The 16,020-nt window shown below is 39.7% G+C and overlaps 1 protein-coding gene across 3 annotated transcripts in view; it reads left to right on the forward strand.

The window, feature by feature from the left end:
* Window positions 1–16,020, forward strand: part of LOC112966230 (heat shock factor protein 3) — a 20,661-nt gene that overhangs the window by 632 nt on the left and 4,009 nt on the right. The window contains exons 2-14 of one of the 3 annotated variants that reach the window (XM_026066115.1): window positions 1,547–1,655; window positions 3,714–3,841; window positions 6,563–6,687; window positions 7,535–7,610; window positions 8,381–8,442; window positions 8,901–8,982; window positions 9,275–9,408; window positions 10,241–10,486; window positions 11,365–11,470; window positions 12,033–12,098; window positions 13,288–13,354; window positions 13,930–14,076; window positions 15,629–16,017. In XM_026066115.1, coding sequence (XP_025921900.1) covers window positions 1,547–1,655; window positions 3,714–3,841; window positions 6,563–6,687; window positions 7,535–7,610; window positions 8,381–8,442; window positions 8,901–8,982; window positions 9,275–9,408; window positions 10,241–10,486; window positions 11,365–11,470; window positions 12,033–12,098; window positions 13,288–13,354; window positions 13,930–14,076; window positions 15,629–15,660 — 1,380 coding nt within the window. In that variant the 3' untranslated portion in view covers window positions 15,661–16,017. Of the gene's footprint in view, window positions 1–1,546; window positions 1,656–3,713; window positions 3,842–6,562; window positions 6,688–7,534; window positions 7,611–8,380; window positions 8,443–8,900; window positions 8,983–9,274; window positions 9,409–10,240; window positions 10,487–11,364; window positions 11,471–12,032; window positions 12,099–13,287; window positions 13,355–13,929; window positions 16,018–16,020 lie in introns of those variants that run through there. The other 2 variants (XM_026066114.1, XM_026066113.1) reach the window with 2 other exon arrangements.

Genomic DNA, 16,020 nt, shown 5'->3' on the forward strand with positions numbered 1-16,020 from the left:
GGGTGCTGCGGGAAGGGGGCGTCTGCGGCGTGTGGCGCTCCGGGGTGCGGGGGGCTGGCGGGAGGAGAGGGGGGTGGAGGCGGCTCTGCCGCGGGGACGGTGGGGACGTGGGTTCAGGAGGAGGGAGGAGGCTGCGCAGTGGTGGTCACGGGGGAAGGCAGTGGGGGGCCGCGGCGGAGCGCAGGTGTGACGGGAGGTGAGGTGAGCACGGTGCGGGCAGGGCCCCTGGGGGACGCGTGGGTGCGTGGGGAGCGCTCAGGGAGAGGGCTTGCTGTGTTTCCCGTGCAGCAGGCAGATCTGTGTGCCCCCAGGTGTTGGCGTGGAGACCAGGTGCATGTGCGTGCCTGATCTGGGCAGTGGGTCATCTCCAATATACGTGTCCGTCTGTAGCAAACGTAACAGTGTGCTGCATAGCATTTCAGCAGAGAGAGTACGTTAGCAGGCAGATATACATAAAGGAACATGTGAAGGCATGCCTACTTAAAGAAGGACAGGCGTTGGGTAGCGTGAATGTTGGCTTTTCTGCTGATACTTCACTCTAAGTTGCGTTGCCATGGGAGAGCCCTTGCTGCAACTGTTTGTATGATTAAAAGTGAACAAGCGCAACAGTTTTAAGTGATCTTACGTTACACAGAGTAACACGTCAGAATATTCGTATCTCAAATTGTATGTAATTACCTAAAAGTGGTGACACTCAGGAGAAAAGACTCTAAAAAGTAATTAACTTTTCATCTTTTCTTCTTAAGATTGGGAAAATAAGCCTTGTTGGTCTCGTGTGCCTTCAGGCATAGAATATTACGAACACAGGCAGACTAGTAAGACATCTGAAACAAACACAGTCAGTGTTTATTTTAGTCCCATGTAACTTTTAAATGATCGGTTTTCATCCACTTTTTTTCAGATGTTTGGCCTTTTACAAAGACAAAGATGAAGAGAAACTTACTGTTTTTCTTCTTTGTGAATAGCATAAAAATGTCAGAAATACCTACCCAGTTCCAGGAAAGTTGAGCTTGAGAGTATGATAAATCTGAAACTGTTTGTGTCATAGTTACTCTTTTTCACTGCTGGATTGTGTTTGAACTTTTAGTAACTCTGCAATGTTACTCGGTTATTTTTAGTGGTGACATAGTGCACACAATGGAAGAACCTTGTCAGGATGTAGTCACACTGATCAAGGGAGATATAAGCCCTCTAGTGGCATGAATTCCAGTGTGTTTGAGCAATATTTATGTGTCCTGGGAACCAAGAGAGAAGCAGATATGTGAGGGTTTTTTATTATTTTTCTTTGGCTTAAGCTCAAAACTTAAGTTTTCTTTTTTTAAAAGGCCCCTATTCAATAAGAATGTTGCATGTGGCTATCTTTTTGGATTCAAACTTTTTAGTACAGTCCTCAGTACTCGGAAATGCACGTGCAGGCTATTCCCTCACTAAATGTTTTGCCCTTTCCTGTTGTAGGAACTGTCTCTGTCAATTTACATCTTGACATATGAGTAGCTTTAGAAGTATTGTGCTTGTTCTTTAACTGTTACTTTGGTTTGTTTCCTAGAATGGTGAGAACTTCTGCATTCTGGATGAGCAGAGGTTTGCAAAGGAGCTACTTCCCAAATACTTCAAACACAACAATATCTCCAGCTTCATACGCCAGCTTAACATGTGTAAGTATCAACTGTTCTCGGGTTCTTTCTGCCAAGTTCATTGCTGCTTGGCATCAATTTGTATTTCTTTAATCAAAGCAATTGACTTGGCAGATCTTTCATCCCTGAAAACCTGAATTTTGGTCTTGAGCTTGCTTTGCAAAAGCGAACGATAATAACAGAACTTGTCTTAGTCTTTGTTTTCTGTATTTCAGCTCTGAGTCTTTTTAAGCAATGACAATAAAACATTGTTTCCTATGTTGGTACATAAAGCTTAAGTAGTTCACTTGGCTCCAACAGTGGTGTTAATGGTAACGAGAAATTAATAGCAAACTTATGCATGTTTGGAGGAACAAAGGCCATATCTATACCCATGGATTTAGTATATGAAAAAAATTGCCTAGATCATGCTGTTGCCTGCATTGCTGTGTTGAAACAAGATTAGTCATACTGATGGATAGAGCTGGACTAAATTTTTCGTTTATGTTTTCTGTGCTCTACTTCTGAGCATGATGTAGTATTTGTTATATAATACTGTAAATGTACAACTTGTACAGGCAAATAAACTGGAATGAGATGGTAATTCAAAGACACAGTACAATGTGCAGGGCTGCAACACACATCAGAAATAGTTGCTTTGCAGTAGATATTTTATGGGCCAAGTGAAGGTGAAAACTGCATAGAAAATGGCCTTCTTATTTAGAAGGTCCATTTGAGGTGAGGGGGATTAAGTGACTAAGCAAATCCTTTTCAGAAAAGGAAAGAATCAGAAAGATGCTCTAGGTCTGAATTACAACTCTTTAGGAGCTAAGTTGGGTATTTCACCAACCAACTAGCTGTATATATTCCATATCTCTTTACTCTGTTCAGTACAAATAAAATCTCTACCTTTTTTCAAAAATCCTCCTGTTTCATTAGGCTAGAAATGTGTTTCAATTATTTTACACTCCTCCTTGAAAGAAAAGAAGGATAGAATTCGTCATACAGCTTTGCTAAAGTAATTTAATTTATAGCACTGGATTGATAATAATACTATGGCTTAGTCTCAGGGAATTGCTGAGAAGAAGTGAAAGTCCTTGGCCGAGTGAATTTGTCTAGTCTCTCTAGCTCATTCATGTTTAGATTCCATCTCAGATATGAGAGAGAAAGTGATCATTTAGACTCTTGGCATAGCGGGGATGCTGCTGTTTGTGTCAAGTGTTGAGATTCCAATGCCTGAGTGTCAAAGGATAATGTAAACAAGTAATTGTTAGTTGTCTTATAACAAGATTAAATGCTAAAATCCAAATATTTCTGTAAAGACATGTAGTGTCATGGAAAGCTCCTTTTCCTGCTTGGCCTATTCTAGGTCTGAGTAACGTTGTCTAATGATAGTAATGCCAAGATGCAGTGAAACTGGAATACATTAACTACATTAAAAAACTTCAACGAGGAGAGATTTGGATTGCTTTGCCAACTGTATTTTGCATCTACCCTGTGATATTTAAAGCCGTGATGGAAATAGAGCTTGCAATGACTTATTTTATGCAGGCAGTCTGAGTGGTGTGGAAAGAGGATTATGTGTGCATGTGTTTGCATAGGCTGAGATCTAATTTCTCTTCCTTAAATTGTTCTGTAGACCCTGGCGGTACATAACATTCATTTTGTTGTATAGCTGCTTGGGATTATAGGCATGAAAGGGAAGGCGCAAAGTTCCACTTCTTCCACTGGGACAATGTTTTATTCAAGACTTCCTAATAAATCTCCCTTCTGATTAATTTCTGTGATTGTTTGGACATCACTGCCTTGCCTTAGGATGCTAGTAGTAGGCCTTTGCCATGCATGCTGTTTGTACAGCCTTTGCTTTCATTCTCTGCGAGATCGTTTGGCAATATTGTAGATATGTTCCCCAGCTGTGAAAATCAGAGCAGCTGAAATGATTGAGCACCAAAGAAAAACTACATAGCCTCTTTTTCATAGTTCCTACTCCTAATAACTATTACTGTAGGTATTTCAGTACCTTTGGGGTTTTCTTTAGCTGTGTGTTCTAACAGTCAGCTTTACATTGAAAGAAATGATTTTTTTAATCCCTCTCCACAGATGGGTTCAGGAAAGTGATTGCTCTGGAGAATGGTATGATTACAGTGGAGAAAAGTTCAGTCATTGAGTTCCAGCACCCTTTCTTCAAGCAAGGGAAGGCACACTTACTGGAAAACATCAAGCGCAAGGTATAATCTAATAATGTATTTAATTTGATTTTTTTTTTTTTCTCTCCCCCCCCTTACGAAAAGTAGCTTATGCGGAACAAGTCTGGGGGTCTCAAACACTTTAAAGCGAATAATTCCATGTGAACCAAAAGTATCATTGAGGTTGTGCATCAACAAGCTTTTGTAGTTCTGTTCTGAATGCCAGGCTTAAGGCTTGGCTTGGCCTCCTCCCATCAGCTCTTAGACTGAACACACCCTGCCATTCTTTAAGAATGCATTGGAGGAAGACCCGAGTCTTTTAGCCATCAAACTAGATCCCTTTCCCATACAGAGTTCACATACACAATCACAGCTTAACGAGTCTTCAATTTTGCTGGCATAGCAAAATTGGAAAGGGTCTTAGAGTGAAGAAGGAGAAGAAACACACTCCCATTTGATGCTCATTGACAAAAGAGCAAAGGCTACAGCAAGGGCAGCAGAAATCTGTTCATTTGGGCAAGTTTGTGTAAACTGTGTTGTTCCCCCAAAACTACGTTGCCACTAAGCTGCGTCTTTGTTAGGGCTTTCCAATTTTCTCTTGTAAATTCAGGCTTTGTCTGACCTGTTTTGGCACAAGTAGTTATCCTCTATTTGCTTGTTACAAGCAGTAATATCCTGGCTGCCAGAGGAAACTATCATGATATATCATGCTGACATTTGAACTGCAGGGTCTTTTCTTCAGAATATCATAATGTGGTGGCTACATTGCCCAAGTTAATAAAAGTACAGTATAGGCTTGAGGATTAGCTGGAGAGTCACAATTGTGTTTTGATTGATCCTTCGCTGAACCATCTGTGCTCAGAATCACAGTTGATCAAATATAGTTGTACAGTTGCTGCTCTGACTCAGGCATCCTCTTCTCCCAGATGCTGTAATTGCTAACTTGTCTTGGCTTGCACACCTTGCTTTCTGGTATGCTGGGACAGTCAGCTGATGACATTATCTATGGCAGCACGTATCCCAGGAGTGTTGTTTTGGGTGGAGTACTCTAGATGGAAGACAAAAACTTTATTTAGTGCCAAGGACATTCAGGTGGAACTGTTGAGTTCTGATAAATGTATTCTTTGTTGCACAGGAGTTATTGGTGATTTTTGTAATGGATAGAACCTCCATCAGTTTTCCCTGCTCTTTTACAATCTGGAATGGAGTCAAATTTCAGCACTTGCTGTTAACTGTCTTTCAAACCTCCAACAGGAATTCAACTTTGAATGCAGGATTTCCTTTAATTAAACTCCCTTTTACTGTTCACACTAGGATCTCTGCTGCTGTGCATCAGTCTTGATGCCCTCACTATCTATAGACTCTGAAGAGAGCTGCCTGCATCTTTTTGGTGGCTTCCCTGTACAGGTGGTATGCTGAAGAGGAAAAAGACAGTCATGAATTCATTTGGGGTACAGAGTATATACCTGTCCATCTACAACAAATAGCAAGACATTAAAAAGTGTAGACACAGACAATCGGGGCATTCAATCCATCCTTTGTAACATTGGAAAAATATTAGGAAACCCATTAGTTACTTCTGTGGAGCGATTACATAATAATTCTGTCCTGTTTCATTGTGGAGTGATAGGATGTTATTTTATAACAATGTAGGTTGATTTCTGACCAGCCAATTTTTCTTGAAAAAGGGATCTGTGAGTCAGCCTGCCTGCAAGCTATCTGACACTTCACAGGGCTAATCCCAGATGCTTCTACCTCCCTCTTGGAACCCCATAAAAAATAAGTAGAATCAGATGAAAGGGGCCTCTGGCAGTTATTTGGTCCAGCCCCAGCTGGTTCAGTTATGGGCAGTGTCTGTCTACAAGATTTTTAAAGTTATGCCCACAAAACCCGAACATATAATTCAGATATGTGATGCACCAGACCTATCTTTTTAAAAATCTTGAATTGTATATTAGCCATCAATGCCACCACCTCCAAAAAAAGTTATTGAAGGAAATGGAAAGTTTTGAATATGGAACTGTTGCAGGGAGGAGAGAGCGAGCTTTTTGCTTTCTGATGACTCTTTCGTCATCATTTGAAAGACCAGCATTGATAGATTCTGCTGTGGGCAGAAAAGCAATTAGGGCTCTAGAGACAAGTCTCCATAATTTTGGAATGTCGCTGGGTGGAGAGACAATAGAGGAAATGACAGTATAGGAATCTGCAGTTCAGGTGGTGTGGGACAAATTTTCAATCAAGTAGGATGCATCTAATTAGACCCATATGTTTTTTTCCTAGTAATTTAATGGAAACTTGTGAGCCCTGTGCTGAGAAATTTACCCACACTTAAGAGGGGTGTGCCTATTGCATTATTACTGCACAAGCAGCTTCTGCATTTTGTTTATGACTGTTGACTTACCCTTTGACACTAGGGGGCAAACTTTCACCAGACTTGTCAGAGAGAACCACTTAGGGAAGGCCGTTTTGAATTAGTGATGCATTTTTAGCATGAAATACAATGGTGAATATACTGTCTGTGCACTCCAAGTGCTGTTGTCATGTGCTCACTGACATCCTGTTTTTCTTCATACAGCTGAGACTGTCCTAAGGACTGCATCTGTAGCAACTGTGATGTTTTGTGATATGTAAAATCATATAATCTTACCTAATCTTTTAATGAAGTTTGGTCCTGTTCATCTACTGACTAACTACACTTCCTTTAAAAAGGAGTATACAAGACACAGTCCTTAGTAAAGCATATGTAACCTGATCCTATTTTAGGTATCTGCAGTAAGAACTGAAGATCTCAAGGTCTGTACAGAGGATTTACACAAAGTACTCTCTGAAGTCCAGGAAATGAGAGAGCAGCAGAACAACATGGATGTCAGACTGGCTAATATGAAGAGGTAGACTCTGTTTCAGAAGCATTTATGTATTGAATGTGGTTTATATCTAAGGGATCCTGACTCTAAATGTGGGTTTCATTTGAAATGAAAGCAGATTAAGCTGTATTTTTCCAAGAATCCCTGTTCCACCCTGCATGGCATTCTGAATCTTATTTACATAATTCAATAACAGACCAGAGACTAAGATTGAGCATTTGTTGACTATCTTGAGATTTCATTTTGTTTTCCAACATCTGTAGTTGTTCTTTAGGGGGACCAAAACCTCTCCTGTTCTAAACACATAACAGGGTTAGATGCAGTGAGGGAGAGTTAGTGCTTGGCTTTCTTTTTAGTTGGAAATGGGCTTTGTATGTCCTCATCTCTGTTCCTTCAGATTCTTTTTGTATGAGCACTGGGAATTCCCAGTGATTAGTGGCATGCAAGCAGGTTTCAACCGAAGCTCAGGAGATACCTTCACTCCCTCTGTTCATTCTTTCTCTCTTTTTTCTTTCCTGGTTTTCTTTCCTGGTTTTAAAACTTCTGAGGTGATCTGTGTTACACTTAGCCTGTTTCCAAACACTAAGTCCTTATTCTAAGGCTTTGGAGGCTTTGAATGAATGTCAAGAGTATTGGTGGAGCAGCAGAGGATGAGAACGTCCTTATTAGTGAGTGTTTGGTCCTGCCTGGTGGAATATGGAGTTAAATTAACCCAGAGATGGTGAATTTGATTAACTGATTGTTAGTCACCCACAGAAGGAGTGTTGCCATTGGTCCTGCAAGGTACTGTGAAAGTTTGAAAGCTGTGGAACTAGAGCATATCAAGTAAACTCTGTTCATCCTCTGTCTTCTGATTTATTCTGCATTGCAGAGAAAATAAGGCCCTGTGGAAAGAAGTGGCAGTTCTAAGGCAGAAGCACAGTCAACAACAGAAGCTGCTGTCTAAGGTACCATTGCAGCATCTTCAGTGCTACCATCCTTATTCCTGCCTCTGTGATACTTGACGGCATTCTTTGCTTATGTAGAATGACAAATGACACAGAGCTGAACAGGCTATATTAATGCAGTATAGAAAAAAAGTTCACGGTTCCTAAGAGTCCAAGAAGTAGAGAAACAAAGAATTGCAAGCAAAATACTAAGGAAGAGTCTTAGCGAAAAGGATTTCACTGTGTTTGAAAGCTCAGTGAGGCTAGATTATTTGGAGAGAAATCAGTAAACCAATTTTTTGGAAGAATGCAGCACTGGGCCTGGGGTAAGCGTGGGGCTGGAGGCAGTGAATGGTAGTAGGAACATAAAAAGAGAGATGGCAGGCACATGAAAAGGAGTTTGTGAAAGATCTCTGACCAAGACAGACTTTGACCACTCAAGAAGTCAACTTGGAACCCAGAAACTATAGGTGTTGCTGCACTGGATCAAATTTTCTCTGGTTTCTCTCTCAGCTGTTTCTGGTCTGGTATCTTCCGTAGTGACTTGTGGTGTTACATTAGATTAAAAAAAAAAATCTGTCCAGGTGGGATAATTTTTCAATGCCATTTGTAACTATCCTTCTGTTTTTAAGACAAGAACGCAAATGGAGATTTAATTTACTTATTAATTTCAATCACATAATTGCGTAACTTTGCACTAAAGCCTGACTTAAGTCTGAATTAATAATTTAGTATTAGGATTGTTATGCTGATCACTTGTTCTTTTATTTTTTTTGTTTTTTTCTTTTTAGATTCTTCAATTTATACTAAGTTTGATGCGAGGAAATTATATTGTTGGGGTCAAAAGAAAAAGGTAATTACTGGCTAGGTCACAAATTAGTGTTGGATGTGCATTATGGGGACAAACCAACTTCTAGAAGCAGCATACTTAAAGTGCAGAAAGAATGTTTTTATCACTTGTGTTCTTTCATTCAAATTAGAGAATGCTGATGGAAGTGGAAAAAAGCATGAAATGAAGATTTCTTCTTGTTTATAATAAAAAATAGCATGGAAAGAGAAGATATGCTAAATTTTAAATTTTGAAGGGCCAGAAACAGTAACTCTTAAAAAGTGCAACTGTAACTGATTTATTACAAAACAAAAAGCGTATTTAGAATGTAATACATCTGCAGTACATTTAATAAAAACAATTTCAAAAAGCAAGGTTTCCTAGAAGTGGAAATACACTAGTTCTTACTGTTACTGCACTTACTTGGCATTGCTACAACTTTTTACTACTGAAGTGTACACTAAAACCATGTTTCTTCTCAGGTCTCTAACAGATGCTGCAGGTGCTTCACCTTCCAAATATAGTCGTCAGTATGTTCGCATACCTGTGGAGAGTGGCCAAGCAGTAAGTCTTCCCAGGGGATGAAACCCTGGGGTGGACAGGATGCTATACAGTGATTTCCACCACCCCCCGCAAGTCTTTCTTACAACTGTTACTATCCTAATCTTGTAATCAAATACAGTCCATTTTGAAGTGGACACATTTAAAGCATTACCCTGTCTACAAAATCACGCAATCCATASAATTTGGCATAGATGAAATCTTAATGGGGAAGAAAAACTGCAAGGAAAATGGAGATGCTACACCAAAACAGTCATAATTTTGATTTATTCATTCTGTTTGCTGTATCCTGCAGATGACTTTTTCTGAACATAATTTGGATGGTGAGGATGAAAATGGTACAGGTATCATCATTCGAGATATCACTGACACTCTGGATAATGCCACTGATGGGCTCCTTGCTCTGGCCCGCACAAGTGGCAAAGCCAGGTATGTGTAAGGATGAGAAGGTATTCGTACTTAAGTTGTTAACCAAGTAGTCATGTTAATGTAAGTGACTGACTTGAATAATGGGAAACAGCCTCTCTGAATTTTTTACTATGTCTGTGCATGACAGGCTTCTTTGTAGGCTGTCTTTTTACAGCATGCAGCATTGGCCATGGTCAGCAAAGCTCTTTAAGAATTCACATCTCTTTGAGAGTGCCTGTAATCTTAGAAAGCTGGTTGACACTTGGAGCTTAATTTGGTGAGGCTTTTCTGCCTACTTAACAAATAAGCGTGCTTGACTCTTTGACTGAACAGGGACCTGAATGCATATATAGTTTACTAATAAGCAAACAAAGACTTATAGTCTCCAGTTTAAGTACTACTCTTGATATTATGCTAAGTGCAACTGAAGGGAAAACAGTTTTTGTGTGGCCTCAGATCCTTGTAAAAACTTATTTGATTGTCAATATCCAGAGTCAAATATGGACCAATTTGGAACTTTTATTTTGAGGGATATGGTGTGATGAGTTTCCCTCCTACCACATGCCCATGCGTCTCTGATGCCCTCTTTAGTCTGGCAAAATGGGATGTTCTGCTCTGATACATGCTCTCCATATAAGCTGTAATAAATGATTCTTCATCTGCCTTTAAGAAGTTATTTTCCCTCTTTTGAAAAAGACCAGTTGATTATTTGAACCCTTGATGGGTTTGACCTTATTAGGTATTAAGATTCAAGATACTAAACTTGGAACAAGGAACAATACAGTTGGTGAATTCTCCTGCATCTTGTTTCTGGGTGTGGCATATTATATAAAATGTCTGTCATATTTTATAGAGAGACACAGACAGCTCTGGATCCTGGCTTACCTATTTGTCAAGTATCACAGCCGGCTGAGTTAAATTGTGCAGAACCTATCCCTCCAGTTCAGATAAAAGATGCTAACAAATCCAGTGAAATAGGAAATGATGCTGTGGAGCTCCATACTGCACAAGCTAATGCTCCAGAAGACCCTGTGTCAGTGATTGACTCCATCTTGAATGAAAACAATTATGGAAATCAAAATGATCCTTTACTGGACAGGTTTGTAGATCATGATACTAACTCTTTTCTGGAAACTGTTTTATACAGTTATCATCCTGTGGGATCTCTGTATTAACTGCTTCTGTGTCAAAGTTTTAGAGGATGTGTTTACTAGAACACAGTAAATTAGCTTTTTAAAACTTCAGGTAGGAATAACTGAGATAATGTGTCACTGTACTCGGTGCAATCTGAAGGCTCAGTACTATTCTGCCTCACTGGTACTGCAAAATGTGGGGCAATGGCTTGGAATTGTATGTAGCTAGTATTGTAATATAGGAGATAGCTTGAAGCACAGCGAGAAACTTGGTATTGGAGCCGTGCATGCAGCTTCCTTTCCGCTTGTCTCATGTCCTGTCTGCTGTCCTGAGAAATAGTTGAAATGTGGCAATGATCTGGTTACTTATGTTACCAAAGAAGATAGCATTCCTTTAGATATAGATTATTTCCAGCCCTTTGCTTATCAGGTATTGTCCCAAGGTGAAAACCATCAGACTGCAGCTTAAACAGAGATTAGTATACAGGCTGGCATCTGAGAACATTCAGAAGATATTAAAATGAGGGAGGAAATATGTATGGAAGGCAGAACTGCTTTTTTGATATGATAGCTATTAGTATACATGCTGTTCAGGTGGCCTTCTTTGTACCTGTTCTGCAAATAATCAGACCGTGAAAAGTAATACGGGAATGTGGTTTCTTGTATTTGGCAATAACCTGTTCTGCAGTCCTCTCTGTATCAGTTTGGCTCTCCTTTTGCCCCAACGGCCATAGTAACCAAGAAGTTAGCAGATCATTTCCAGAAGTTTGTCTACATTGTGGTGCAAAAGAAGGCCCTAACTGCTGACTGTTTCTCATGGTACAGTATCATATTGTCCTTTTAGGGAAGAAATCCAGGATTTTCTAAATTGCATTGACGCCAGCCTTGAAGAGCTCCAAGCAATGCTATCTGGGAAGCAGTATAACCTTGGTTCTGAAGCTTTCAGTGATGTGAGTGTCTTTTAATATATTCTGATTTCTGAGAGATACTAATTAGGTTGTATTATGAATTTTTTACTGATTTATTCCATGTTGTAATGGGCAAGAGGGAGGAAAATCTTGAAAAGTAAATAATTTTGGATAGAATGGTACATAGTCATCCTAGGAGTCTAACAAAGTACAAGTTAATACTAGAGCCTTTTCCAATTCATATAGTATTTCTGTTGTGCATAACTCAAATTTTTGAACTGTTTTCTCTTAAGCCTTTTCGCATACTATCACATCCTGATTATGTGTTTGATTGTGTGTTATGATATGGAATGAAACTTAGCCATGTCCCTGGAATTACTGAGAAATGTGGTGGCCTTCTCTTGTGTGACCATCAATTTTCTGTCTCAGGTTTAAAGTAACCTGCTGTAGGCCAGTGGAGGAGAGCCACCTTCCCTGTGCTTTAGTGGGTGGCTGGAGTGGTCTGCCAGATCCTGCTGTCCTGTCAGGATTTCTCTGAGGCTCTGATTTAAGAACCTTATTATAAGACATGTTCTCCTACATACAGTCTGTTTTCTACTTTCAGACATTTAATCCTGAGCTGCCAGCCCTGGATATGAATTTGATGGAAACTTCCCCTGGTATGGAAAATGTAAGAGTGAGATTTTTTCTGTGATGGGGAGGGTTAATATGATATTGAGAGCTAAATTTTGACTGACAAAGTTTGAGGGTGGGATCTGATTGATAGCACAGGATGAAACTGCTCTTTTCTCTAATCTTGCTGTCTTAATGTTTTCAGTTATCACTGTTGGCATATGTAATTTAAGAGAGTTCTCGAAATAATTTAAGGTCTTATGTTCCTAGCCACAGTAATATACTCAGTTTAAATAGATGTTCAGCATACTGTCACTTTGCTTTGAGTAACATATTCTTTGCTTTCTAAATACATCTGAACACATCAGGAAAAGGGAAACAAACTGGTGTCTGTTCACTCAGCTGTCTGTGTTGAGAATTTTTTTTCTCCTTAACTATTACTTCTGTACCCTCTTCTGAGAATGAGGAGGCTAGGAAAATTTTGTCATGTTTTGTTCCAAGTGTGAGTACAGTTTCTTAGCTTGTTTCTCCTAGCATCAGAGATTTCCAGGATGTCTTTCTGCCAAGTGATAACTAGGTCTGGAACTATATTTCAGATAAGATTGTATGTATTCAGTCTACTTGAAGACTGAAAGAAAAGTATTAAAGGAGAAAATATAATGCAGTACATTATTTATTCTGAGCATAGCTGTATGACGTTTCCTCAGGGGATACAGAAAAGTTCTGTGCAAGTGTTCTTTTCTTGTTCTAGTACCTAAAATTGTCTCATGCTACAGAAAACCCTTGCAAGTGTCATTTGTTTATTTTATAGTCCTGAAATAATACTTAAACTAGGACTGAACCTCCCTTTCAGAAGAGCTTAGATCACAACTGAGGTGGAATGCTGCTGTGTTCAAGCAGCGCTTGCAAAATTTAATTGTATTGATGAACAATGGGATTTAACTGTGCTGTTCCAACAAGACAGACTATAATAAGGGTTCTAGTTTGGAGGGTAGAGTAGATACTTGCTAATCAGAAGCTTGTTTGGCTTTAAGTTTGTCTGTGTTTCACCATGTCATCTTCGAAGAATCCCTGTTTGCTGGTCCTCATGAGCAATAATGGGCCTGTGGGGTCAGAAGTTGCGTTGGCCAACTGTTTTCTTCCTCTTCTCTCTTCCCTTTACTTTTAATTTTGTTAGCCAGTCTGTAGAGACTTGGGGGGGCTTTTTGTTAAGCATTTTGCCTTATTCTGTGTACATTTTGCTTCAGATTGCAAACTTGGCAGACAGCACTGAAGATCTGGGAGCAAGTGAGAGAGCAACAGCAGGAAACAAAGGTGGGCAGGAAGGAATCTGAGAGCTGTAGCAGTTCCAAACTCTTCCAAAATTGTGTATTCTTAAATGGAGTTTTTCTGGCCTGTAATATGCCTTACTTCCTTCTGTTTATGTGAAGACTGGGAGATACCACAGATCTTAATGGAGCTGTGCCTCAGTCTTACCAGCTCCATTCTGTGCCCCGTATTTGCATTAATTATTTCCCTTTTCTAACATGTGGCAGAGTGCCACAACAGGGAACACAACTGCAAACCTCATTGCAGATGTGTCTCTTATGAACTACAAAACCCCACAAATGCAGTGCTCCTCATTTTACTACTTGAGTGCTGCCATTGCATGCTTTGTGTTACTGGTGGCTTGAAGCATGCTTCAGATGTTGATGTTAACAGACACAGGAGCCTTAGCTGCTGTTCTTAGACTCTTGCTGCTGTGAATGTAGCCTGTCAGAGCACAGCTGTACAGTTTTCTTCAGTGAATGAATTTTTGAAGCAGCCTCTCCAGTTTTACTTGCCTTGAATAAGAGCCTTCACTTAGGTGTCATAGGAGTCTGGAGTTTAAAATATTTGTTTTCCCTCAGATATGCAGCTGATACAGTACAAGGCCAATCCTCTGCTTTCATTATTTGAAGAATTATCCTCAGGTGAAGCTGCAGGGAAGACAGAGGATCCTAAAGACCTTCTACTGGCCCCCCTGGAGGAGAAACCTGAAGGAGGATGGAGAGCAGGTAGTGAAACTGTCTTGCCACTAGCAGCTCCAGCACACCAGGCTGAGCCTCTTGATGCTGTGGGAATGGGTGATCCACCTCTCCTCTCAGAGGATGGGAATGGAGAGTATAAACTGTTTCCACTCTTGCTGCTCAGTCCTGTTGCTAACTTCATAGAAGAAGCCTCTGAGATAGAACCTTCTTGAACTTGTGTAACATCTATAACTGGCTTAGTGATGTAAAATAGGTAACAAAGATAAATGGATCAGCGAGAAGTTTCATCTTCTCTCTCCTCTCCTGCCTCCTGGGTGTCATATTCTGTATAGACAAAAGAAGGTCCTCTTTCTGCAAGCAGAGAGCAAGCCTGGAAAAGCTGAAAACAAGGTCAAAACAAGAACTAATGGGATTGAAGGCGTTGGGAGGAGGGAAGGACAAGCTCCCTGTAAACATATTGCAATGTATTCTGTAACTGTTTTTATCTGATATTCTTACTGCAAGAGGAAATCTGTTTGTATCCTGTTTGTAAAGTTTGGCTGGGTTTTTTTATTAGCTGGATAGTAAGGTGGTATGTAATATTTTAAACATAGGTTTTACTCTTTCTGAGAGCCTGTTTCAATAGGTGGCTTGTCTACTGATTGAAATTGTGTGATTTTTGTTGGGTTGGTTTTTTGGTTTTTTTTGTTTTTTGTTTTTTACATTTGAGATTTCTTTTTTAATAGTTTGTGGCTATAAATGTTTGCATCTGCTTAGATCACTTTCCTACTCCTAGACTTGCTCCTAGGTACTGGCAACATTTTTCCTATGGAAAATTACATTTTAACTGTGGATTATTACTTTTTAACATGCTGACACATGTCCATTGCCACGGATTTTAGGTGTTATGGTAGGAAATGCTTTCCACCCTGCATAAAGCTGATTTCTCATGCACATTGCATGGCAGTTCTTCTAGGGTAACTTGCACTTAGCACACAGGTCACTTGTTCTCAGTAATTTTGAACTGAACCAATTCAGGAGATGCTTAGCAAAGTCCAGCAGTCCAGTAATTTGCGTTGACATAGGACAATACATTGAGATTTCTCTTCTGCTTGCAGTAGCTACTTGTTTACCTAACCCTATATGAGCATTGGACTTTTTCCTGCATTTTCTGCCTGTGGGATCTTAAAGATAAATTTACGAGATGCGTTAAATCCCTTGACAGCGAATTACAAATAATAGTGTCTGTTTAATCAAAAAATCTTTCCCCAAAATTCCTTCCTATGCTGTTCTCCTAATTTTTTGTTAGTAGCTGTAACAGAGACATCAGCCCTTAGCCCCGGCTTTTCAGTGGGACAGCAAGTGCTCCTTTACAGATAACAAATTTGTAGCTGTCTATCACTAGTGCACACAAGCCTGAAATTTGTCCTAGTGATGCAAAACTGTTGGGGCTAGGAGAGGTCTGGAGGCAGGTAGAAAACCAGTTGTATAATATCATGTGATATTCCTACCCGTGAAATTACTTTCACAAAGACCTCAATTTTTCCAAGAGTAAAACAGTGAAAAACAGATTTTTTTTTTTCTGTGCTGTTTTGAACAGAGTGCAGACAACAAAGTTCTATGACGGACTGATCTTCTGCAACTTCCGTTTCCTGAACAGGTTAGATTGAAATGTAGTTCCTGTTATGGATTCCCATCATGTTCTCCCATAATGGAGTCATCCGATTGCACTGCATCTCACCATCAGATATTTGATCTAATTACCTARTAGTTTTTTAAATTCACTTTCTCTCTTAAGAAGATAGGAAACCAAGACTTAAGAAAACTGCAAATAGAAACTTGCACTGCTGTATCTGGTTTATGTACTGGTCTAGGAAAAGTGTGTATTTATGCAAGTTTACTAACAAAGATTGCAATAGAAAGGGGATGGCTAAATAGCAAGAAAAAAAACACAAGCTAAAGCAATTAAACTCATGGATTGCAAAATCAGTA

Source organism: Apteryx rowi, unplaced genomic scaffold (assembly GCF_003343035.1).
Source record: "Apteryx rowi isolate R43461 unplaced genomic scaffold, aptRow1 scaffold_24, whole genome shotgun sequence".
NCBI lineage: Eukaryota > Metazoa > Chordata > Aves > Apterygiformes > Apterygidae > Apteryx > Apteryx rowi.